This window comes from Rhincodon typus, chromosome 26, assembly GCF_021869965.1.
Source record: "Rhincodon typus isolate 14 chromosome 26, sRhiTyp1.1, whole genome shotgun sequence".
Classification (NCBI taxonomy): domain Eukaryota; kingdom Metazoa; phylum Chordata; class Chondrichthyes; order Orectolobiformes; family Rhincodontidae; genus Rhincodon; species Rhincodon typus.
In genome coordinates this window covers 35,749,984-35,768,902 of record NC_063357.1, presented here as the reverse complement: position 1 = coordinate 35,768,902, position 18,919 = coordinate 35,749,984, and the positions used below count along the sequence as shown (strand labels likewise).

The window sequence follows — 18,919 nt, the reverse complement described above, 5'->3', positions numbered from 1 at the left end:
GGCGGAATATGAGTTGCTGTTCCTGCAACCTTCGGGTGGCATCGTTGTGGCACTGCAGGAGGCCCAGGATGGACATGTCGTCTGAGGAATGGGAGGGGGAGTTGAAATGGTTCGCGACTGGGAGGTGCAGTTGTTTGTTGCGAACCGAGCGTAGGTGTTCTGCAAAGCGGTCCCCGAGTCTCCGCTTGGTTTCCCCGATGTAGAGGAAGCCACACCGGGTACAGCGGATGCAGTATACCACATTGGCAGATGTGCAGGTGAACATCTGCTTGATGTGGAAAGTCTTCTTGGGGCCTGGGATGGGGGTGAGGGAGGAGGTATGGGGGCAGGTGTAGCACTTCCTGCGGTTGCAGGGAAAAGTGCCAGGTGTGGTGGAGCTGGAGGGGAGTGTGGAGCGGACAAGGGAGTCACGGAGAGACTTGTCCCTCCGGAAAGCAGATAAAGGTGGGGAGGGAAAGATGTCTTTGGTGGTGGGGTCGGATTGCAGATGGCGGAAGTGTCGGAGGATGATGCGTTGGATCCGGAGGTTGGTGGGGTGGTACGTGAGGACGAGGGGGATTCTTTTTTGGTTTTTATTGCGTGGACGGGGTGTGAGGGATGAGGTACGGGAGATGTGGGAGACACGGTTGAGGGCGTTCTCTACCACCGAGGAGGGGAAGTTACGGTCCTTGAAAAACGAGGACAACTGAGATGTACGGGAGTGGAATGCCTCATCCTGGGAGCAGATGCGGCGGAGGCGAAGGAATTGGGAATAGGGGATAGCATTTTTGCAGGAAGGTGGGTGGGAGGAGGAGTATTCTAGGTAGCTGTGGGAGTCGGTGGGCTTGAAATGAATATCGGTTTCGAGGTGGTTGCCCGATATGGAGACAGAGAGGTCCAGGAAGGGGAGAGAGGTGTTAGAGATGGTCCAGGTAAACTTAAGGTTGCCTTCGCCAATGGTATCAATGTGGATTTCACAAGTTTCAAAATCTCCCCTCCCCCCACCGCATCCCAAAACCAGTCCAACTCGTCCCTGCCTCCCTAACCTGTTCTTCCTCCCACCTATCCCCTCCTCCCACCTCAAGCCGCACCTCCATCTCCTACCGACCAACCTCATCCCGCCCCCTTGACCTGTCCGTCCTCCCTGGACTGACCTATCCCCTTCCTAACTCACTATCTACACTCACCTTTCCTGGCCCCATCCCCGCCTCTTCGACCTGTTTGTTTCCTCTCCACCTATCCTCTCCTCTATCCCTCTTCTATCCGCCTCCCACTCTCTCCCTATTTATTTCAAAACACCCTTCCCCTCCCCCTTTTCTGATGAAGGGTCTAGGCCCGAAACGTCAGCCTCTCTGCTCCTATGATGCTGCTTGGCCTGCTGTGTTCATCCAGCCCTGCACCTTGTTGTCTCAGATCCAGGAGGCCTGGGTTCAAGTCCCACATGCTCCAGAAGTGTGTAATAATATTGCTGAACAGATTTATGAAAAAATATAAAAAGAATGTTAGCCTTTATCCTTTTGCGTTTATGATTTACTTCAGGCCAAATACACGTTCTCAAGATCTCCTGAGTGTAGATACCTCCTAATTACACCGTTCAGAGATGTTATTACACACTTCCAGAGCAGTAGGACTTGAACCCAGGTTTCCTGAATCAGAGGTAGGGAAACTACCAGTGTGCCATTAGAGTCTCCCCACTGGTCTTTCTTTTTCTTTTTGTCCTACTGAGGAGTGTTATCACACACAACTGATCAGCCTTCCTACCACCAAAATCACCATGACTATTTTTTTGCTTTCTTTTAAAAAAAGTTAATAGTTAATAATAACAATTTATATAGTTAAATTACTAAATAAGACTAATGAAGGATGCTCGATTTTTGGAGCTCTCTTCCACATATGATAATTGAGGCTTGATAAATTGTTACATTGGAGATTGTTATGTTCTTGTTAAGCAATAATTTTAAGAGATACTGTACAACAGTAATTTTATAAAGTAACTTTACAGATCAGTCATGATCTCAATGAATGATACTGCAGGCTTGTGAAGTTAAATTGCCCACCTTTGCTTTGATGTTTATAATTTTACTTGTCACACCACACAGTACAATCAGCATAAAAAAGTTATTTCTTATCCACAAAAGATTATTTTGCAGCCATATTCCTCTTGTTTCGACAAACTTGAAACTGACAAAATGCTTGTTCTGCCACACAACATAACACAATGCTCTGAACACCTACAGGGATGGAGGGATAGTAAGAATGGCCAATGCTGGAGTCAGAGATAACACAGTGTGGAGCTGGAGGAACACAGCAGGCCAGGCAGCACCAGAGGAGCAGGAAAGTTGACGTTTTGGGTCGGGACCCTTCTTCAGAAATCTTTTCGGCAATGTAAAGGTCAATGCACCATACCACAACTGCACCTCCCTTGTCCATGCGTTTGATAGTGAGGTTAGGGTTGGAGCGGAGGGCTACATGTTTTGTGGGGGAGAGGTTGGAGTGAGTGATGGAGATGGAGAGGTTGAGGCGATCGATGTTTCGATAGCAGTTGGAAATGAAGAGATCGAGGGAGGGTAGGAAGCCTTCCGGTGGTGTCCAGGAGGATGGGGTATGTTGGAGGCGGGAGAAGGGATCTGTAGAGGGTGGGTTAGACTCACGGTTAAATAGGCACGGAGGCGGAGGAAAAACTATTCGACATCCAAGAGTGAACGGTATTCATTGATGTGTGGGCGGAGGGGGACGAAAGTGAGTCCTTTACTGAGGACTGACTGTTCATCCTCAGTGAGGGGAAGGTCTGGGGGGATAGTGAAGACGCAGCAGGGTTTGGGGCTGGGGTTGGCTATAGAGCTGGCGGCTGTGGAGGCGGTGGGCGGAGCGACGTCAGCTGTGGGCATTTCTAAAGAAGGGTCCCGACCCGAAATGTCAGCTTTCCTGCTCCTCTGATGCTGCCTGGCATACTGTTTACAGGCATGGAGGTCTTTCCAAGCAAGACAAGGCAACCTACCTGCTGGTTGTTACCCAACAAACAGTGATGCTGGGCTATGGTCAAGCATCTTACAGAAACATCGAATCAATCAGTATGTTCTCATTTTGCAACATGCTCACCTTGCAATACTACTACTAGGCCATCGCCTCCTCTAGATTTACACACAGTTACATACATATAACTTATATGCTAGCTTTTCGTGATTTACAATGATAAATGCAGCAATCGTTCCATAGCACTGTCACGCAAAAGACTGAGAAATTCATATTTCAATGTGTATTGGCGTCATTTAGCATTTTAATCCATAATATTCAGTGATTCTATTGTATTCACTACTTATAAGTTGCAATAGTATGAGACAGATTTGAAAACAGTCTGTGCGTTGCCAATTGAACACACATCAGCTGGTGCTAGTGCTGGTGTTATCATCTCCTTCACAGCAGAAAGAATTCAAATGTTTATTTTCCACAGAATGTGCATAAATGGCAAAGCAGTCTATTTTTAATCTTCAAAAAGCACCTACCTCCGGGAGCTGCGGAATCTGAATCAGCCGCTTGAAATATTGTAAGTTACTGGATCTATAAAATAATTCTTTCAGTCTGCAAAACAAACCACAGTGAAACTAAGCATACAAGTATCACTAAAGGTTGAATTAGAGTTTTAGATCAATTGATCTTTGCAACATCTCTTCCTACCTCCGCCATGATCATGACCCCACCACCAAACATCAAACCATTGTTTCTAAACATTTATTGGCCTGATTTCCTCTGGCGATCCTCAATTCTTGGCTTCCCACCTCAGTTACCAAACTGCTCACAGCAACCTTGTACGTCCTTCCCACAATCTATAAACAGGAATTTCCTGGTAGACCTACCGTTTCAGCCTGTCCCTGCCCCACAGAACTGCTATCTCCCAGTCATTTTCAACTCAAAACATTAAATACTTTTCTCCAAAATTGCTGCAAACCTGCTGAGTAATTCCAGCACTTCGTTTTTACTTCAGATTCACAACATTTAAAGTCTTTTGCTTTGATTTCTTCCTACCCTCATTTCTCCTCATCTAGTCTTTATCCAACTCATCTTTTTGATGCCATCCATCACAAATGGCCCTAAACATTTGTTCTTTACCATGGAAGTCTAACCTCTCGACACTTCCATTCCCCATCAAAATTGTTTGAGGGCTCTCCACATTTGCCTTGAATGAAAGTTGACCCGGTTCGATCTAGTATCAGCCTCTGCCTGGCTGAATATGATCTCTCATTGAACAATTTCTTCTTTAATTTGTCTCTCAAGAACTCAAGAACTAGGAGCAACAGTAGGTCATTCAGTGACTTGACCCCACCCCTCAACCTATAAGATCACAGTTAACCTAATTGTGTCCTGAACTCCACTTCCTCGTCAAACCCTCACACCCTTCAACTCCCCTGTCAAAGATCCCAACGTCCACTGTTCTCTAGAGAAGTAAATTCCACAGTTCACCAACATTCAAAGAAAAAGAATTCTCTCTTTCTCAGTCTTAATGGGAGGTGCCTAATTTTCAAACTGCGCACCTAATCCAAGACACTTTACAATGAGAAATATTTCCGCAGCATCCACCCTGACAAATCCCCTCAGGATCACACATTTCAATAAGATAACCTCTCATTCTTCAAAATTTGAACGGATATAGACCCAACTTGATCAATCTTTCCGCATTAGACAACCCCTCAACCCAGGAATCAGTCAAGTACGCCTTCTCTTAACTGCTTCAAATGCAACAATATCTTTTCCTAAGTAATGAGATCAAACTTTACATAGTACCCCAAATGCAGTCTCACTAAGGCCCTGTGCAGCTGCAGTAACATTTACTTATTTTTATCCTTAATTTGCCTTGCAATGAGCATTAACATTGTTTGCCTTCTCACTTCTTCCAAATAAAAGGCTTTGCCATCAATGTATGTATGGGTATTAGCCGTCCCCATAGTTTTTAATGGGATAGGTGGAACATTTCTCATCTTCCTTAGTGGACCTCTCCCTGAACTTTTATCGCAGTACATTGATGACTGTATCAATGTCATGTTCTGTTTTCACCCTGAATCAGAAAACTTCTTCAATTTTGATTCCAATTTTCGCTCTTCCTTTAGTTTCATTCCGACTCTTCCCTTGCACAACTTCAGTGTCTCCATTTCTGGCAATAGGCCATCAACTAACATTCATTATAAACACAATGACTGCCACAGCTACTACAACATCACTTCTTCACATCCTAAACCATGTAAGAGCTCTGTTCCATTCTGCCAGTTTCTGTCTCCATCGCAGTGATTCAAATGAGGTAACCTTTCATACCAGAGTTTCTGAGATGACGACTTTTCCTCAACTGAGGATCCTCTTGCCTCCATGGTTGATAGAGTTCTCGACTCATGGCTGCTACATTTCCCACAATGCTGCTCTCACCCCTTCCCATGATAGGATTCACTTTTTCTTCAACTTCCACATCACCAATCTCTATATTCAACAAATTATTTTCCATCATTTCCACCATCTCCAGCATGCTGTCACCACCAACTATTTTTCTCTCCCCTTTCGCCATTTCAAAGGGGGTGTTCCTTCCATAATACCAGAGTCCATTCTTCAAATACCTGGAGCATTCCATCCCCTTATCACAGCACCTTTCCTTGCAAACACAAAAGACGTAACACCTGTATTATCTCCTCTCTTCTCAGCATTCAAGACCTCAAACAGTCCCCCTAGTTGAAGCGGCAATTCAGATACAATTCCTTTAATTTAATCTTCTGTATTCACTGTTCACAAAGCGGTCACCTCTACACTGGAGAGACCAAAGGCAGACTGGGTGACTACTTTTCAGAACACCTCCATTTAGCCTGCAGGATGAGTCCCAGCTGCTGTTGGCCTGTCATTTTAATTCTACACCTTGCTGATAGACAGATTTTTAATCAGTAAGGGAATCAAGGGTTATAGGAATAAGGAGGGAAGTGGAGTTGAGGACTATCAGATCAGCCCTGATATCATCAAATGGTGGAGCTGTCTCAATGGGTAATGGGACTAATGGCCTGCTTCTGCTCCTATGTCTTATGGTATCTCTTACACGATCATCTGTGTCCTTGGTCTGCTGCACCATTTCACTGAAACTCATCACAGGTAACTTTCAATTAAGCACTTTAGAATGTTCCAGACTCACTGAATTAAAGGCATTTCAAATCATGTGCTGCCCATTTTGATTTCTGTTGTTTAGATGTCTTAGTTTTCTCAGTTTTTCTTTTGGTTAGCAGCACACCTGCTGTAGACACATCTTGTTGCCCCATCACCTTTCCCTTTGGCTTTGAAAGCCTAATACTTCTGTCATTCAATTTTTCATGACATCTACCCATCACACACCTTCCATTATCCTAGTCCCATCTAACCCTTGTTTAAATTGTACTCCATTGCTAGCTTTTTCCACTTCTGATAAAAAGTCACCAACCTGAAATGATAACAATTTCTCTCTCCATCCAGCTGGGCATGCTAACAGTTTCCACCACTTTCTATCTTTTTTTTTCAGATTTCTAACATCAGCACTATTCTGTGTTTTGATTAGTGCTGTCTTACTGCACGTGTGCAAACCTTTTAAAGTGATGTCACAAGGTAAATTGAATGCAATATTACAATTCCATTAAAGGAATAAGCACAAGGAAGGCAACAAACTGTTTTTTTAAATATTCTTCTGCGAGACTCTTAATTCCTCAACACTAATTGCTGCTAACTGTACAAAGTTCTAAGCACCAATAACCTAACAACAATTTACGTTTATATTGCACTGTAATTGCAGAAAACCATCTAAAAGTGCTTCACAGACACTGGTGTGCATTTTTACAGTTTTAAAAGGGTCTTATGGCTGAAAGTGAAGAGCTCAAGAGGGACAGTCAAACTATGGAAAATGTACAATAAACTCCAGCGGTCAGCAAGACCAAGAAGAGAAAATACAGAGGTAAACCTCTGGGCAGATCTAAACAATAGGGTAGCGTTGATGGGGAATTTCAACTGAACCAATATTAACTGGAATAGAATTAGTGGAAAGCCACAGAGGAAGCAGAACTCTTAAAATAAATTGCTGAACCTTTTTAGCCAGTATATCACAACACCAACAAGGGAGGGATAATTTCTGGATTCAGTTTAAGAGAATGGAGCTGGGCAAGTGGCAAGCGTTATTTATTTATTTAGAGAGGCACAAATTAATCAAAGACAGTTTGATCATGTCTGAGTATCTGACTGAATTTGTTTTTCACGAAATAACAAGCAGGGTCAATGCGGAGTGTGCATTTGATGGAGTTGTAGGTTTGTGCTTGGCTTTTAGCAAAGCTTTTGTTAAGGCAGAATGGTCATAAAAGTAACAGTCTGAGGGATGCATGACAAAATGACAAGTTTGATCCCAAAACTGCCTCAGAGTAAGGAAGCAAAGGATAATGGTCAATGGGCATCTTTATTATGCTGGGATGCCTGTTTCCACTATAGCTCTGAAGGGCAGAGTAATATGTCCTTGCTTTCTGGGGTACACAGCGACGATTTGAATTTGATTGCTGGGGTATGATTTAGAAGTGTGCAGATAATTCAGGGATAGATGTTATGGTTGATTAGAAGGAAAGCTGTAGATGACAGGAAGAGGTTAATGCAGTTGTGAGGTAGAAAGAATAGTGGCAAGTGGAGTGCCATCTGAAAAAAATGTAATTCAATATATTTGGCAAAAGATGAATTCGGCAAAATAAAATAAATGGTAGACATATAGAAGAATAGATGAACCTTGGTGTGCATTCCCACAGACCCCTAAAGCTGGCTGATAAGGTTGTCAAGACGACATATGGAATACTTGCCTTACTAACCAAGGTACAGAGTACAAGAATAGGAATCTTATGCTGGAGCTATTTAAAACACTTTTCAGGCACATCTGGATTAGTGTTTGCAGCTCTGCTCACCACAGTATAATAAAGTTGTGATTTGTAAGAGGAAATTTACAAAGTGAGCAAATATTAGTTATAAGGAATGACTGAATAGGTTAGGACCCTTTGATTTGGAGCAGTGGAGGCTGAGGTGAGACGTAATTGAACAGTATGAAATTCTGAAGTTTTTAGGCAGAGTGGACAGAGCTTATTCTGCTTTGTTGACAGGTTTATAAACAGGAGTCATAGATTTAGGTAGGAGGTGAGGGGATTTGAGAGAAATTTGTTTCACCCAGAGAATGGTGAGGACCTGGAAATCTTTACCTCTAAGGCCAACATAAGCAGAAACATTCAAAATATTTTACAAAGGTTTGGACATGTAATCGACTTCCTGTACAACAAGGCCACGGACTAAGAGCTAGAAAGTGGGATTCAGTTGATTGGCTTCTCATTAGCTGCGCAAACATGACGGGATAATCAGCATCTTTGTATCCTGTAAATTTCTAGGAACCAAGTCATGGATGGAGACGGACAAATGTTACAGAAATAGAAACAGAAACAGAAGGGCTTTGTAATAGAGAGGACAAGAGATTGAAAGTTCAGCTCGGGATTGAATATGAAACCAAAGTTTCAGAACATCCGGATTTAATCCCAGACAGACAAAGCAGGAGGGAACAATACAGCTATGGAATGGATGCTGAGTACAAGGTGTGTGACAGATATCAAAAGTAGTGATTCTGGTCTTATCAATATTTAGCTTTAGAAAATTGTACTTCATTTCAGAGTAAATGTTAAACAAACACTCCAAAACCTGTATGGTTGAAAAAGGCTGTGGAAAGGTGGAATTGATGTCTTTAGCATACACATAAAAGCTTATTTCCAACACTTGCAATATTTTTGTTTTCCCCACCTTTTTTTTTTAAACTGTGCCTGTTACTGCAATGAGATCTGTGTGCCATTGAATTATCAGCAGATTTGACTCAATAGCAAACCACATATTTTAATTTTGTGTGCTGTTGGCCAGAGAAAAGCTGAAGACCAGCAAGAGCAAACAAGGTGTAGGATGTAAGGAAGAGTCAAAGGACAGTCTGAAACACTGGATCAATTCAATTAAATATTATGAAAAGATGGGCTGAAGGATGAGGAGCCAATGTAGATCAAGGATAAATCCAGGAAGCACATTTCTATATGAGTCAGAATTTATGTAAGATGAGTCTCTAGGTTTGTGAAAAAGTATGGGAAAGTTGAATCTAGCTGTAAAAAAAAACCTTGAATTAAGATTTGAGAAGCACTTTGCAAAGAAGAACAGATAAGCACAATGGTTCAGCAGCAAAAGTAGGCAGCCTTGTTAATGAACTTAATGTGGGCTATAGGTTGAGCACTTCACTAACATGTCTTGAGTTTGTGTGGGCACCAAGGATGCTCAGTGAACATCCCGGAAGATGGCTGCAATCAGAGGCTACAATGTAGTTTACAGTGATAATGAAATAGGCTAACTTTGCTCTTGATGTTGAACCACACTGAGTTTGGATTTATTCAAAATTTGAATTCAGATAAGCTGTTGAACTGCACAGTGACAATAATGAAACCAAGGATATTGGTGCACAAGCAAACTGATCGTGAACAAATGTACATAAGTTGATGGCAAGCCCTGGAAAACACCAGTGACAATTTGACCAAAATCTCAAGACGTATTCATAATTCACAAAATCTTGAAATATTAACAACAGCCAACACAAGAGTTCATGAGGCAGAGAGGTTTTAGAGATAGAAAATCATATTAAAATTAATGAAGGAATTAAATACATGTAATGCTTTGAACAGAATGGTTGCAACTCACTGAAACACACGTTTAAAACTGGTTCATTTAGATATCAATTAATTCTCTAGGGGTTTATGCTCAGAGTGCTCAGATATAAAGGCACCTTACTCAAAGGATGGAGCAATATAAAAATCCTCATTATATTCTTTCAAGTCAATCCTCCAGTCCTGTGCCCCATCTTTTACCTTCTACCTTTCTACTTTGGTCACTGAGTGTCCCCTGCTCTCTCTAGCCGACCGCATTAGCTCCTTTATTAACACCTTTAATTTCATCTTATTACATTCTCAGCTCCAACAACCTTATTAAAATCTATTTTATTCGGCACCCCTTTGGTCAATTCCTTTAAATTCATTTTAACACATTTTCTACATTACAACAGTGACTTCACTTCAAAGACACTTCATTAGCTGTGAAGTACTTTAGGGCACCTTGTGGGCATGAAAGACACTTTATTAATGCATGCTTTTTACTCTCTCAAGTCTGAAAGCAAATTGTGAAAAGCCTTGAAATATTTTGCAACATCAAAAGTACTACATGGTTCTTTTGGTTGTAGTTCTCAAAGCTATCAAAACAGCTTTCAGAAAGAAACTCTTCCCCAGGCAGTACATTAGAGAAAGTTGACGTTCAAAAGCACCAATACTCAGCAAAAACACTAAATGGTTACTGGGATACTGGTAATGGTAAAGAAAGACGAACAGTAATATAGATAACCTTCATCCTGTTTTCAGAATGTTAATTACTTTGAGGTAAAGCGCTGACAGAGGAGATATGCAAAGTGCTTGTTGTAACTTACTTTCTGAACTGCTCATGGAATCGGTCTCTATGGCCTTGTAAAGTATCTGCTGGGAGACCTGGAAACAAAATGTAATTTGAAATCTGATCTTCAATAAGGCAGTTGGAGATAAAATACTGCTAATTAAATCAGTAACATAAAAACATATAAAAAAATGTTAATTGTTCTGAGAATGATTCCCACTAGGGAAAGGCATTTAAGATGGTCAAAAATCAGATACAATCAGATCACTGTTTGGGGTGCAAGATGCTGAAAATATTTTATACATTCTTAACTTATAATTAGATGTTGTTACTTCCTGTTTTCAGAATGAATTTATTTGAGTAACAGCAAGTAACCACGTCAACTGATGGATAAAAATATTTGTTCCCTAAATGTATGAATGGCAAGGCTGAATCTCAGATTTAATAATGGATTTATATTCAAGTTCCAACATTCATTTGAAAGCTGTGGACTGGGCTAAAAGAGCTTGCACCCTCAACAGCTTAGTTTCAAAACTGGAAATGAGGCAATACTATTCCTCAGCCTGAAGAAGTAGTCCCTAATCAAAATTAACATTCAGATTGCCAATAACCAGACACACCGATCCTGTAGATCCCCACTCCAAATCAGCACCGGACCTGTTCTTCCTCAACTCATTCAGTTAATCCATCATAGCTGTTTTAGCTGCTGCACTTTTTAATCAGATAGTACTCAACATTTACTGTATAAAATGCAACTTTAAAAAAGGAAACTATTCTTTTTCATAAATCACAAAATTCACCACTACTTGTAGACAATGATCCATGTCATATTTGCAGCTACAGCAGTGGTAAAGAGGTTCCATCACATGGTTTTAATGGGAGTTTCTAGTCAATCAAAGGTAGATTGCTCTCCTGGTATGTGGTTCTCTCTGCTTCTTTTTGCAGGGGTTTGAGAGGTGTACAGTCCAACTATTTAAACAGCCAGGGAGAGAAAGAGATAGGATCTACATCAGCCATGACCAACTCTCCTTACAGCAAAACGTTTGCCAATTCTACAGTTCCCAAGCTCACCAATCCCACAGAATCCTGACAGCCAGATTCTCCAATAAAAGGAGGCAAAGTACAGAAAGACAAGGCAAAGAAAATAAGATGACACGAATAAAAACCAAAAGAACTGCAGATGCTGTAAATCAGGAACAAAAGCAAAGTCGCTGGAAAAGCAGGTCTGGCAGCATCTGTGAAGGGAAAAACACAGTTAATGTTTCGGGTCCGATGAGGAAGGTTCTGAGGAAGGGTCACTGGACCCAAAACGTTAACTCTGTTTTTTCCTTCACAGATGCTGCCAGACCTGCTGAGCTTTTCCAGCAACTTTGTTTTTGTTGTTAAGATGACATGAATAATTGGGCTCTGAGGCTCATGTGACAAGCACAGGCTGTTTTTAGGTTAGATTACGTTTCAACTAACTCAAACACATCTATTGACTGAAAATCTCAGTCTAATGATAGCAAGTTGGTCATAGCTGCAAGAGAGATTGCTGAAGGCCACATTTTCAAGTTGGATTTATCTGTAAGTTCAAGAGAATTTGTTAATAAATTTCATGTTAACATCATAATTTTAAAATATTGCCTTCATTATTGCAGTTCTAGTAGCTGGTATAGTCTGAAAAAAATATAATATTTGCAAAGGTACCCCATGTACAGCATTTGATAGAACATCTAATATCTTCAATAATGCACTTTTCACTTCCATAGGCCTGACATTGACTCACTTATTACGATTATATGACAAACAGATAGATACACATGGTACTGTATGGCGAGAAACATGTGCCACTAGTTACCTTATGAAGCAAATAACTCATGCATACTTACAGGAGTGTAACTTGAAGAGAAGTTTAACAGTGTAGTCGTACAGGTGACTGCAGTCAAGAATAACCTGGATTAGAGGAGCTAATCGACACTGACCAGCCGCTGTTACAGACACTGATCTTGACATGTCCAGGGAACTGAAGACTGCAAAATTAAAGGGAAAAGTATTTTAGCACATATCACTGCAGCAACAGTTCTGCAGGCATAATCATTGCCTGTTCAGCAATCTATGGCTTCTTTTTCTGATTTTCCAAAATAGTTTTTATGGTCATCCAAGTAATTTCACCTTTGGGTGCACCACATTCCTCACAGTGCCTTAATTACCTCACATTCCAGTGCTTCCAGTTGTGATAGAGTAAACTTCAGAACTTTAATAACTGTTCATAGTTTGAAACAAGCAGCAAACCTCCGTCTGGAATAAACTATTAGTGGGCAAGGGCAAACATATACAGGAATTGAAAGCAATTAGAAAAGGAGGAGTCGAGGCTACATAAACAAAACGGTTTTGAAATCTGCTTGATAACTACTTCATGCCACAAAGACAAATGATTGCCCCGCAGAAGAATTTAAAGAGTTAATCAAGGAAAGCTGTTTTTTCAAACAGACAGCTAACACTGAATGTAACTAGGAACAAAGGAGTTACTCTGATAAGGAAGCAAGCTACAGACTCAAGGACGCCAAAAGAGTAATCAATATATTGGATGAAAGAATCAAAAATCATCAATATTATCACACCATAAACTGAAAGGACAAAAATCTGTATAAGACTTCAACTCCAGAACCCTTCATTAGCTGAACTTCAAACAATAGTGCACAAGAATCAAACCCTGGGCATCAGAGACAGACGCTGTTGGTTGGAATTATAGCTAAATTTCACCATTAATTTTTTAATAGCAAAGTTGGACTGTGAGGTTTAATTTGCTTACTTGAGGGGTCTTATTTTTATTGCATTGTTTCAATACTTGATTGCGAGCTTTGTTAATAAGTAGTGAAGTAAAGGTAACTTGCGGTGATCTATGCACATTTAGTATATAACCAGTCGTAAGCAGATGGGAACTAAGTCATGCCCAAGTGTTGCATCCATTGTCACAGTTAAATGAAGGCAGTTTTCCTCACTTTTGAATGGGGACACTTTTGGATAAGCAAGGATAGTGACAGTGTAAAATTGATTGAGATTTGCCAAATCAATAGCCACAACATAAAGAGTGAGAGTTTCTATAAGTTGAACAAACTAATAGTGTATCCTGAATAGTACGTTTCATTGTGCCCAAGCTTCTGGTTTCCCATTCCAAAATCTGCTGTACTCCAATGACATCCATAATGGTAAAACATACCATCTCGAGGCAACACTTAAAATTAGAGTCTCATTTAAACCTCTCATTTCAGAACAAGTTAGTAAAGATACCTCTGTGATAATGTAAACATGCAGCAGTGACAGCTCAAAGCCCTGGGCAGACACAGGTCCCCCGCATCAACCAAGTCTGAAGAATGACACGTGATTTAATTTACCAATTTTTTGAGTTTTATTTCTTTTTGTTAATAGGTTACGACTTTACAAATTAATATTTTAAAATCAATTAAAAACATGAGTGCAAGCTAATCTTGAGTCAGTTTTTTAAAAATATAAAAATCTGATGTTAAATCCAGTGATTTCCAGGTTAGCCAAGCACATTTACCCTTCAATGATGTCATTTGTTTATTTCAAGCTTTTAACCACATCCTTTCTTTGCATCACACACTGAAACATCATAGTCACAGGCTCTGCCAGACACAAACAAACCAGTTTACCTCAGCCTGTACACACTGTTTCACTGTTTTGAGTACCAAAGGATGAAAGAAACTTGCACACTTCAGAATTTGAGTCTGATAGCAGCATTGAATAAAATATCCGACAGAATGACCATTTTACTTCATTTAGAAACATCACTGTTTCCTAACTGTTGGATTACTTGAGCAACTGTCACAAATTTTAAAATGTGCATAACATTTGTTGATCCAAAAACAAATTAGTTCACTGACTTACATCATTAATGGCCACATCCATGTAAATAACAGGTCCTTTTGCAATTTCAATGAGCTGAGTGTCCACCCTGAATTTCTCTTTTTCTCTTAGAGTAATTTGCTTGGAAACTTCTGAATTGAGTGGAATTTAAAAGCAAAATACATATCGATCTGTTATAATAGATCATGTGAAACCTATATAGCACCACTTTTGAGGAATGTATGCTTTCAGCATTTTAGCAGTGGATGATCTTAACTTCAAAACAAAGTTAGGAATTTGCTTCAGTTCAGCTATTTTCCACAGTTTGTGTTGACAAAATGCTGACTTCCAAGGTAGTATTTATAGTAATATGAAAGTAGTTATGGGACGCCAAATCTAACAGAACTAGCCTTGCCACTATCGAGACTTTGGCTCAAAAACACAGAAAATTACTGTCTTGATCAGATCATTAGTCATTGTGTATTGGCAACATTTTTCTCTTTTCAGCAATGTTTATTGCTGTGCTCCAAATGCACTGTTATGTTCAGTAGAGCCTGTCTTTTCAAGACCATAAAGTTCAAGCGCACATTTTTAAGTCTATTGAAGAGGAATTAGTCCTCTGCACTTAAGCAGCAGAAAAAACCTTTTTCAAAAAAATGGATTGTTTTACATCTGTCCTGAAGTGTGATGCTTCAAGTGTAACAGAATCAAAGTTGTCTATAATATATGCATGCACGCACACACACAGACTGCGTAATTCATGATATTGCCTTTTTTAAATTGCTTCAGAGAATTCTTCTCTCTACAGGCAGTAGATATCAAACAGACATGAACAGCCAAGATGCTCAATGCAACCATTGTCTTTTTGCAAGATCATCAACCATGAAAGAATAAACTTATATTTATGTACTGCTTTAATCCTGTTTCTCAAGAGATCCCAAAGTCCTTCAAGTCCAACAGTTATTAAGTACAGCCAGTGTTATGTAAAGAAGTGCAGTCATTGTACGGACCCACAAAAAGTGAGATTAATTCCAGTTAAATTGTACATTTTTTTTCCACAGTCTTCGTTGTTAGACTACATTGGTTGAATTTTTTTGACTGAAACATCAAAATAGGAGTGAGATAATCTCAATTTGAAGTGTCACCCATTGTATGGAATTTCTGACAAAGTAGCAGTTTCTCAGCACTGCGCTAGTGTGTCAGTTTAGACCGTGCTCAGTCTTGGAAGTGGGGGTGAGCACTAGTTCTTCTGAATCAGAGATATAGATCTGCAAACTGACCCAAGAGGACAGAATTACAGAAGGTCAGTGTGTAACTGATAACCACATTTATCCAGTTTTAAGAACTGGTGGGAGTATCACCCATTCTACTTCAAAGCAGTTAGGCCTATGGCAACTGCATTAATGCTAACTTGGTTGATGTATTGCTGTGCAACGAGTCACAAGATCATATATAATATCCTTTGTAATATATGAGGAAATAATAACCAAATTCAGTGCTCAATTCAATATAAAGTCAAAATTCCTAACTTACCTGCCTGGAAAAGGTTGAGCTCACATTCCAGATAATCAAACATTTCCACGGTCAGCTGAAAACTGAGATGAGAACAGAAAAGGCATCCATCAGTCAAAGATTTTATCAGTGGTGCGCTATACATGCATTGTCTCACCATTCATCAAGTCAACAATTACTTCTGTTTAAATTGCACCTTACAAAATCATGCAGGTAAAAAGTCGTTCACTTGTGCTGCCTCCCAATCTTGGACAATGTACACTGACCTCTCGGAGGCTTCAGAGCACTGTGGTTAAGAAGTTGCCCTACAAACCAGCCGACTGTTTTCAGGACACGGCATCCTCCAAATAGAACAGGACACCTGTCAGGTATAGCAGTGCTGACAAAAAGGACTCACTGAGCTGCAGTAAAGAAATGCACTGTCCAGTAACGGGTAAATTGTCTTGTTAATTTCACAACCTTGTGAGCTAGTAAACCCAATGTCTCTGATCCTTCTTTCGTCTATACAAATCTAAAGCCAGGAATGATTATGGACCATTGACTTGGTAGATGACTAAATGAGAGACTAAGTTAAAATAAGTATATAAGATAGCAACTGACAGTAGACGCAGAGACATCAGTGCTGAAACATGCATTTCTACAACAAAACTAAGCCTTAGCACTGATCAGCAGTGGGATGGATAGAAGCCGGTACACGGCAGGGCACAGCATGTCTTATGCATGACTGAAACAGCGACAAACATTGAAAAGACGACGCATGAAGCAGTAAACCAAACCAACCTGGCGCAACATGTTTCATCATTTTTAGTCAAGCTTTACGTGAGCAATAAATGAAGTTGGATGCTGACACTCAAGAAAAAAAACTGTGAAAAGGCAAGCTTAGAATAATGTCAGAATGCACTTTATCAAGCAAGTGGCGTTAGAATCCGGTATTCTTTTCCACGATAAGGGCAGCAAAAATTTTGAAATCATACAACAGAGTTAAATTGTGTTAAGGAATTTCAAGTTTCTGAGACCAAATGACACCCCAAGCACTAATTTTAAAAGACATTGACAAGACAATTCCCAGTACTGCTGCACAGAAACTTGAAACATACTGCGCTGGAGAAACAACAAGCAAAACACAATCGATGTTCCTTTTAAGATGTGTACATGCGTGGTTGCATAGCAATCTTAAAGCAATCACACAGTGAAACAAACAGGCCTCACTTAGCAAACAAACGTTTTAGGGAGCACTGGGCATAATCCAATTAGTTGACTTGGGGTCTACTCTTAAGTGACAGACCTTAGCATAGAGAAACAAATTACACTGGCTCCATTGCATGGTACTGCCAAAAAAAAGAGGTCAAGTCTGAAATGTATTTGTTTTAATGCAAGGCATATGACAGGTAAGGCAGATGAATTTAAGAGCATAGATGACTACATATAACTATGTTGTTGTAGCTATTACAGAGACTTGGTTGAGAGAGGGACAAGACTAGCAGCTTAACATGCCAGGATTTACATGTTGCAGGTTGATAGAGAGAGATGTAAAAGTGGTACAACGCAGCTGTACTGAGGGAGAACACCTTGGAGGGCTCATCCAGCGAGGCCATATGGGTAGAGCTCAGGATTAGGAAGGGTGCAATCACTCCCAACAGCCAGGGTAAATCCACATCTGGCATGTGGGAATCTTTTAAAGGCCAGTTGACTAGAATTCAAGACCAGTATGTTCCTGTGAAAATGAAGAATAAGGATGGTAAGATTCAGGATCCTTAGGTGACGAGAAATTGTGAGCTTAGTCAAAAAGGAGGCATACGTAAGGTTTAGGACACTGAAGACAGGCAGAGCTCTTGAGGAATACAAAGATAATAGGAAAGAACTCGAACAAGGAATGTGGAGGGCTAAAAGGGACCATGAAACATCATTGCCAAACGGGATTAAGGAAAAGCCCAAGGTGTTTCATACATATATTAGGAGCAAGAGAGTAGCAAAGGAAAGAGTAGGTCCACTCAAGAACAAAGAAGGGAATTTATACCGGAGCCAGAGGGAGTGGGTGAGGTCTGTAACAAATACTTTGCATCGGTATTTACAAAGAAGGAGGAAATGATGTATAGGGAGTCTCGGGAAGAGTATGTTAATATTCTGGGGCATGTCAATATAATGAAGGAGGCGGTGTTGGGTGTTTTAAAAAGCTTTAAGTTCGACAAGTCCCCAGGAGCTAATGGGACCTATCCAGAATGCTGAAGGAGGCAGATGAGGAAATTGCTGGGGCCTTGTATGAAATCTTGGTATCCTGCTTAATCACAGGAAAGCTCCCTGACAACTGGAGAAGAGCCAACTTTGTTCCTTTATTTAAGAAGGGCTTTGTGCGGTGAAGGTTGTGTTCCACAAACTTGATAGTTTTCAGGAAGTGTCAGAGGATTGATGAGGGGACGCTGATAGGTGCTGTCTTTACGCACTTTAGCAAGGCCTTTGACGAGGTTCCTCACGGCAGGCTGATACAATAGGTGAAGTCACATGGAATCCACAGTGAGCTGGTAAGATGGATACAAAACTGGCTTGGTCATGGAAGACAGAGAGTACAAGTGGAAGCGTATTTTTTTCTGACTGGAGATCTGTGCACAGTGGTAATCGCAGGGACCAGTGCTTAGACCCTGTTGTTTGTAATATATATAAATAATTTGGAGGCGAATGTAGGCAGTCCGATTAGTAAGTTTGTGAATGACCCGAAGATTAGGAGAGATGCGGATAGCGAGGTGGATTGCAAGAGAATACAGCAGGATATAAATAGGCTGGAGCTTTGGGCTGAGAAACTGTAGATGGAATTTAATCTGAACAAATGCAAGGTGATGCATTTTGGAAGATCTAATATAGGAGGGATGTATACAGCAAATGGCAGAACCCTTAGTAGCATCAAGATACAGAGGAATATAGGTATACAAGTCCACACTTCCCTGAAAGTGGCAGCACATATGGGTAGTTGGTCAAGGCAGCATACAGCATGCTTGCCTTATTCAGTCAAGACATAGAGTGTGAAAATTGGCAAGTCATGTGCAGCTGTATAAAACTTCAGTTAGGCCACAGTTCTGGTATTAAGTTCTGGTCACCACACTACAAGAAGAATGCGGAT

The 18,919-nt window shown here is 40.6% G+C and overlaps 1 protein-coding gene across 1 annotated transcript in view; it reads right to left on the bottom strand.

Annotated features, from left to right (window-relative positions):
* LOC125486128 (huntingtin-interacting protein 1-like) overlaps nucleotides 1-18,919 on the bottom strand; it is a 181,511-nt gene that overhangs the window by 37,364 nt on the left and 125,228 nt on the right. Inside the window, exons 7-10 of the mRNA XM_048612385.1 lie at nucleotides 15,829-15,890; nucleotides 12,318-12,458; nucleotides 10,484-10,541; nucleotides 3,483-3,558 (exon numbers count right to left, since the gene is read on the bottom strand). Coding sequence (XP_048468342.1) covers nucleotides 3,483-3,558; nucleotides 10,484-10,541; nucleotides 12,318-12,458; nucleotides 15,829-15,890 — 337 coding nt within the window. The remainder of the gene's footprint in view (nucleotides 1-3,482; nucleotides 3,559-10,483; nucleotides 10,542-12,317; nucleotides 12,459-15,828; nucleotides 15,891-18,919) is intronic.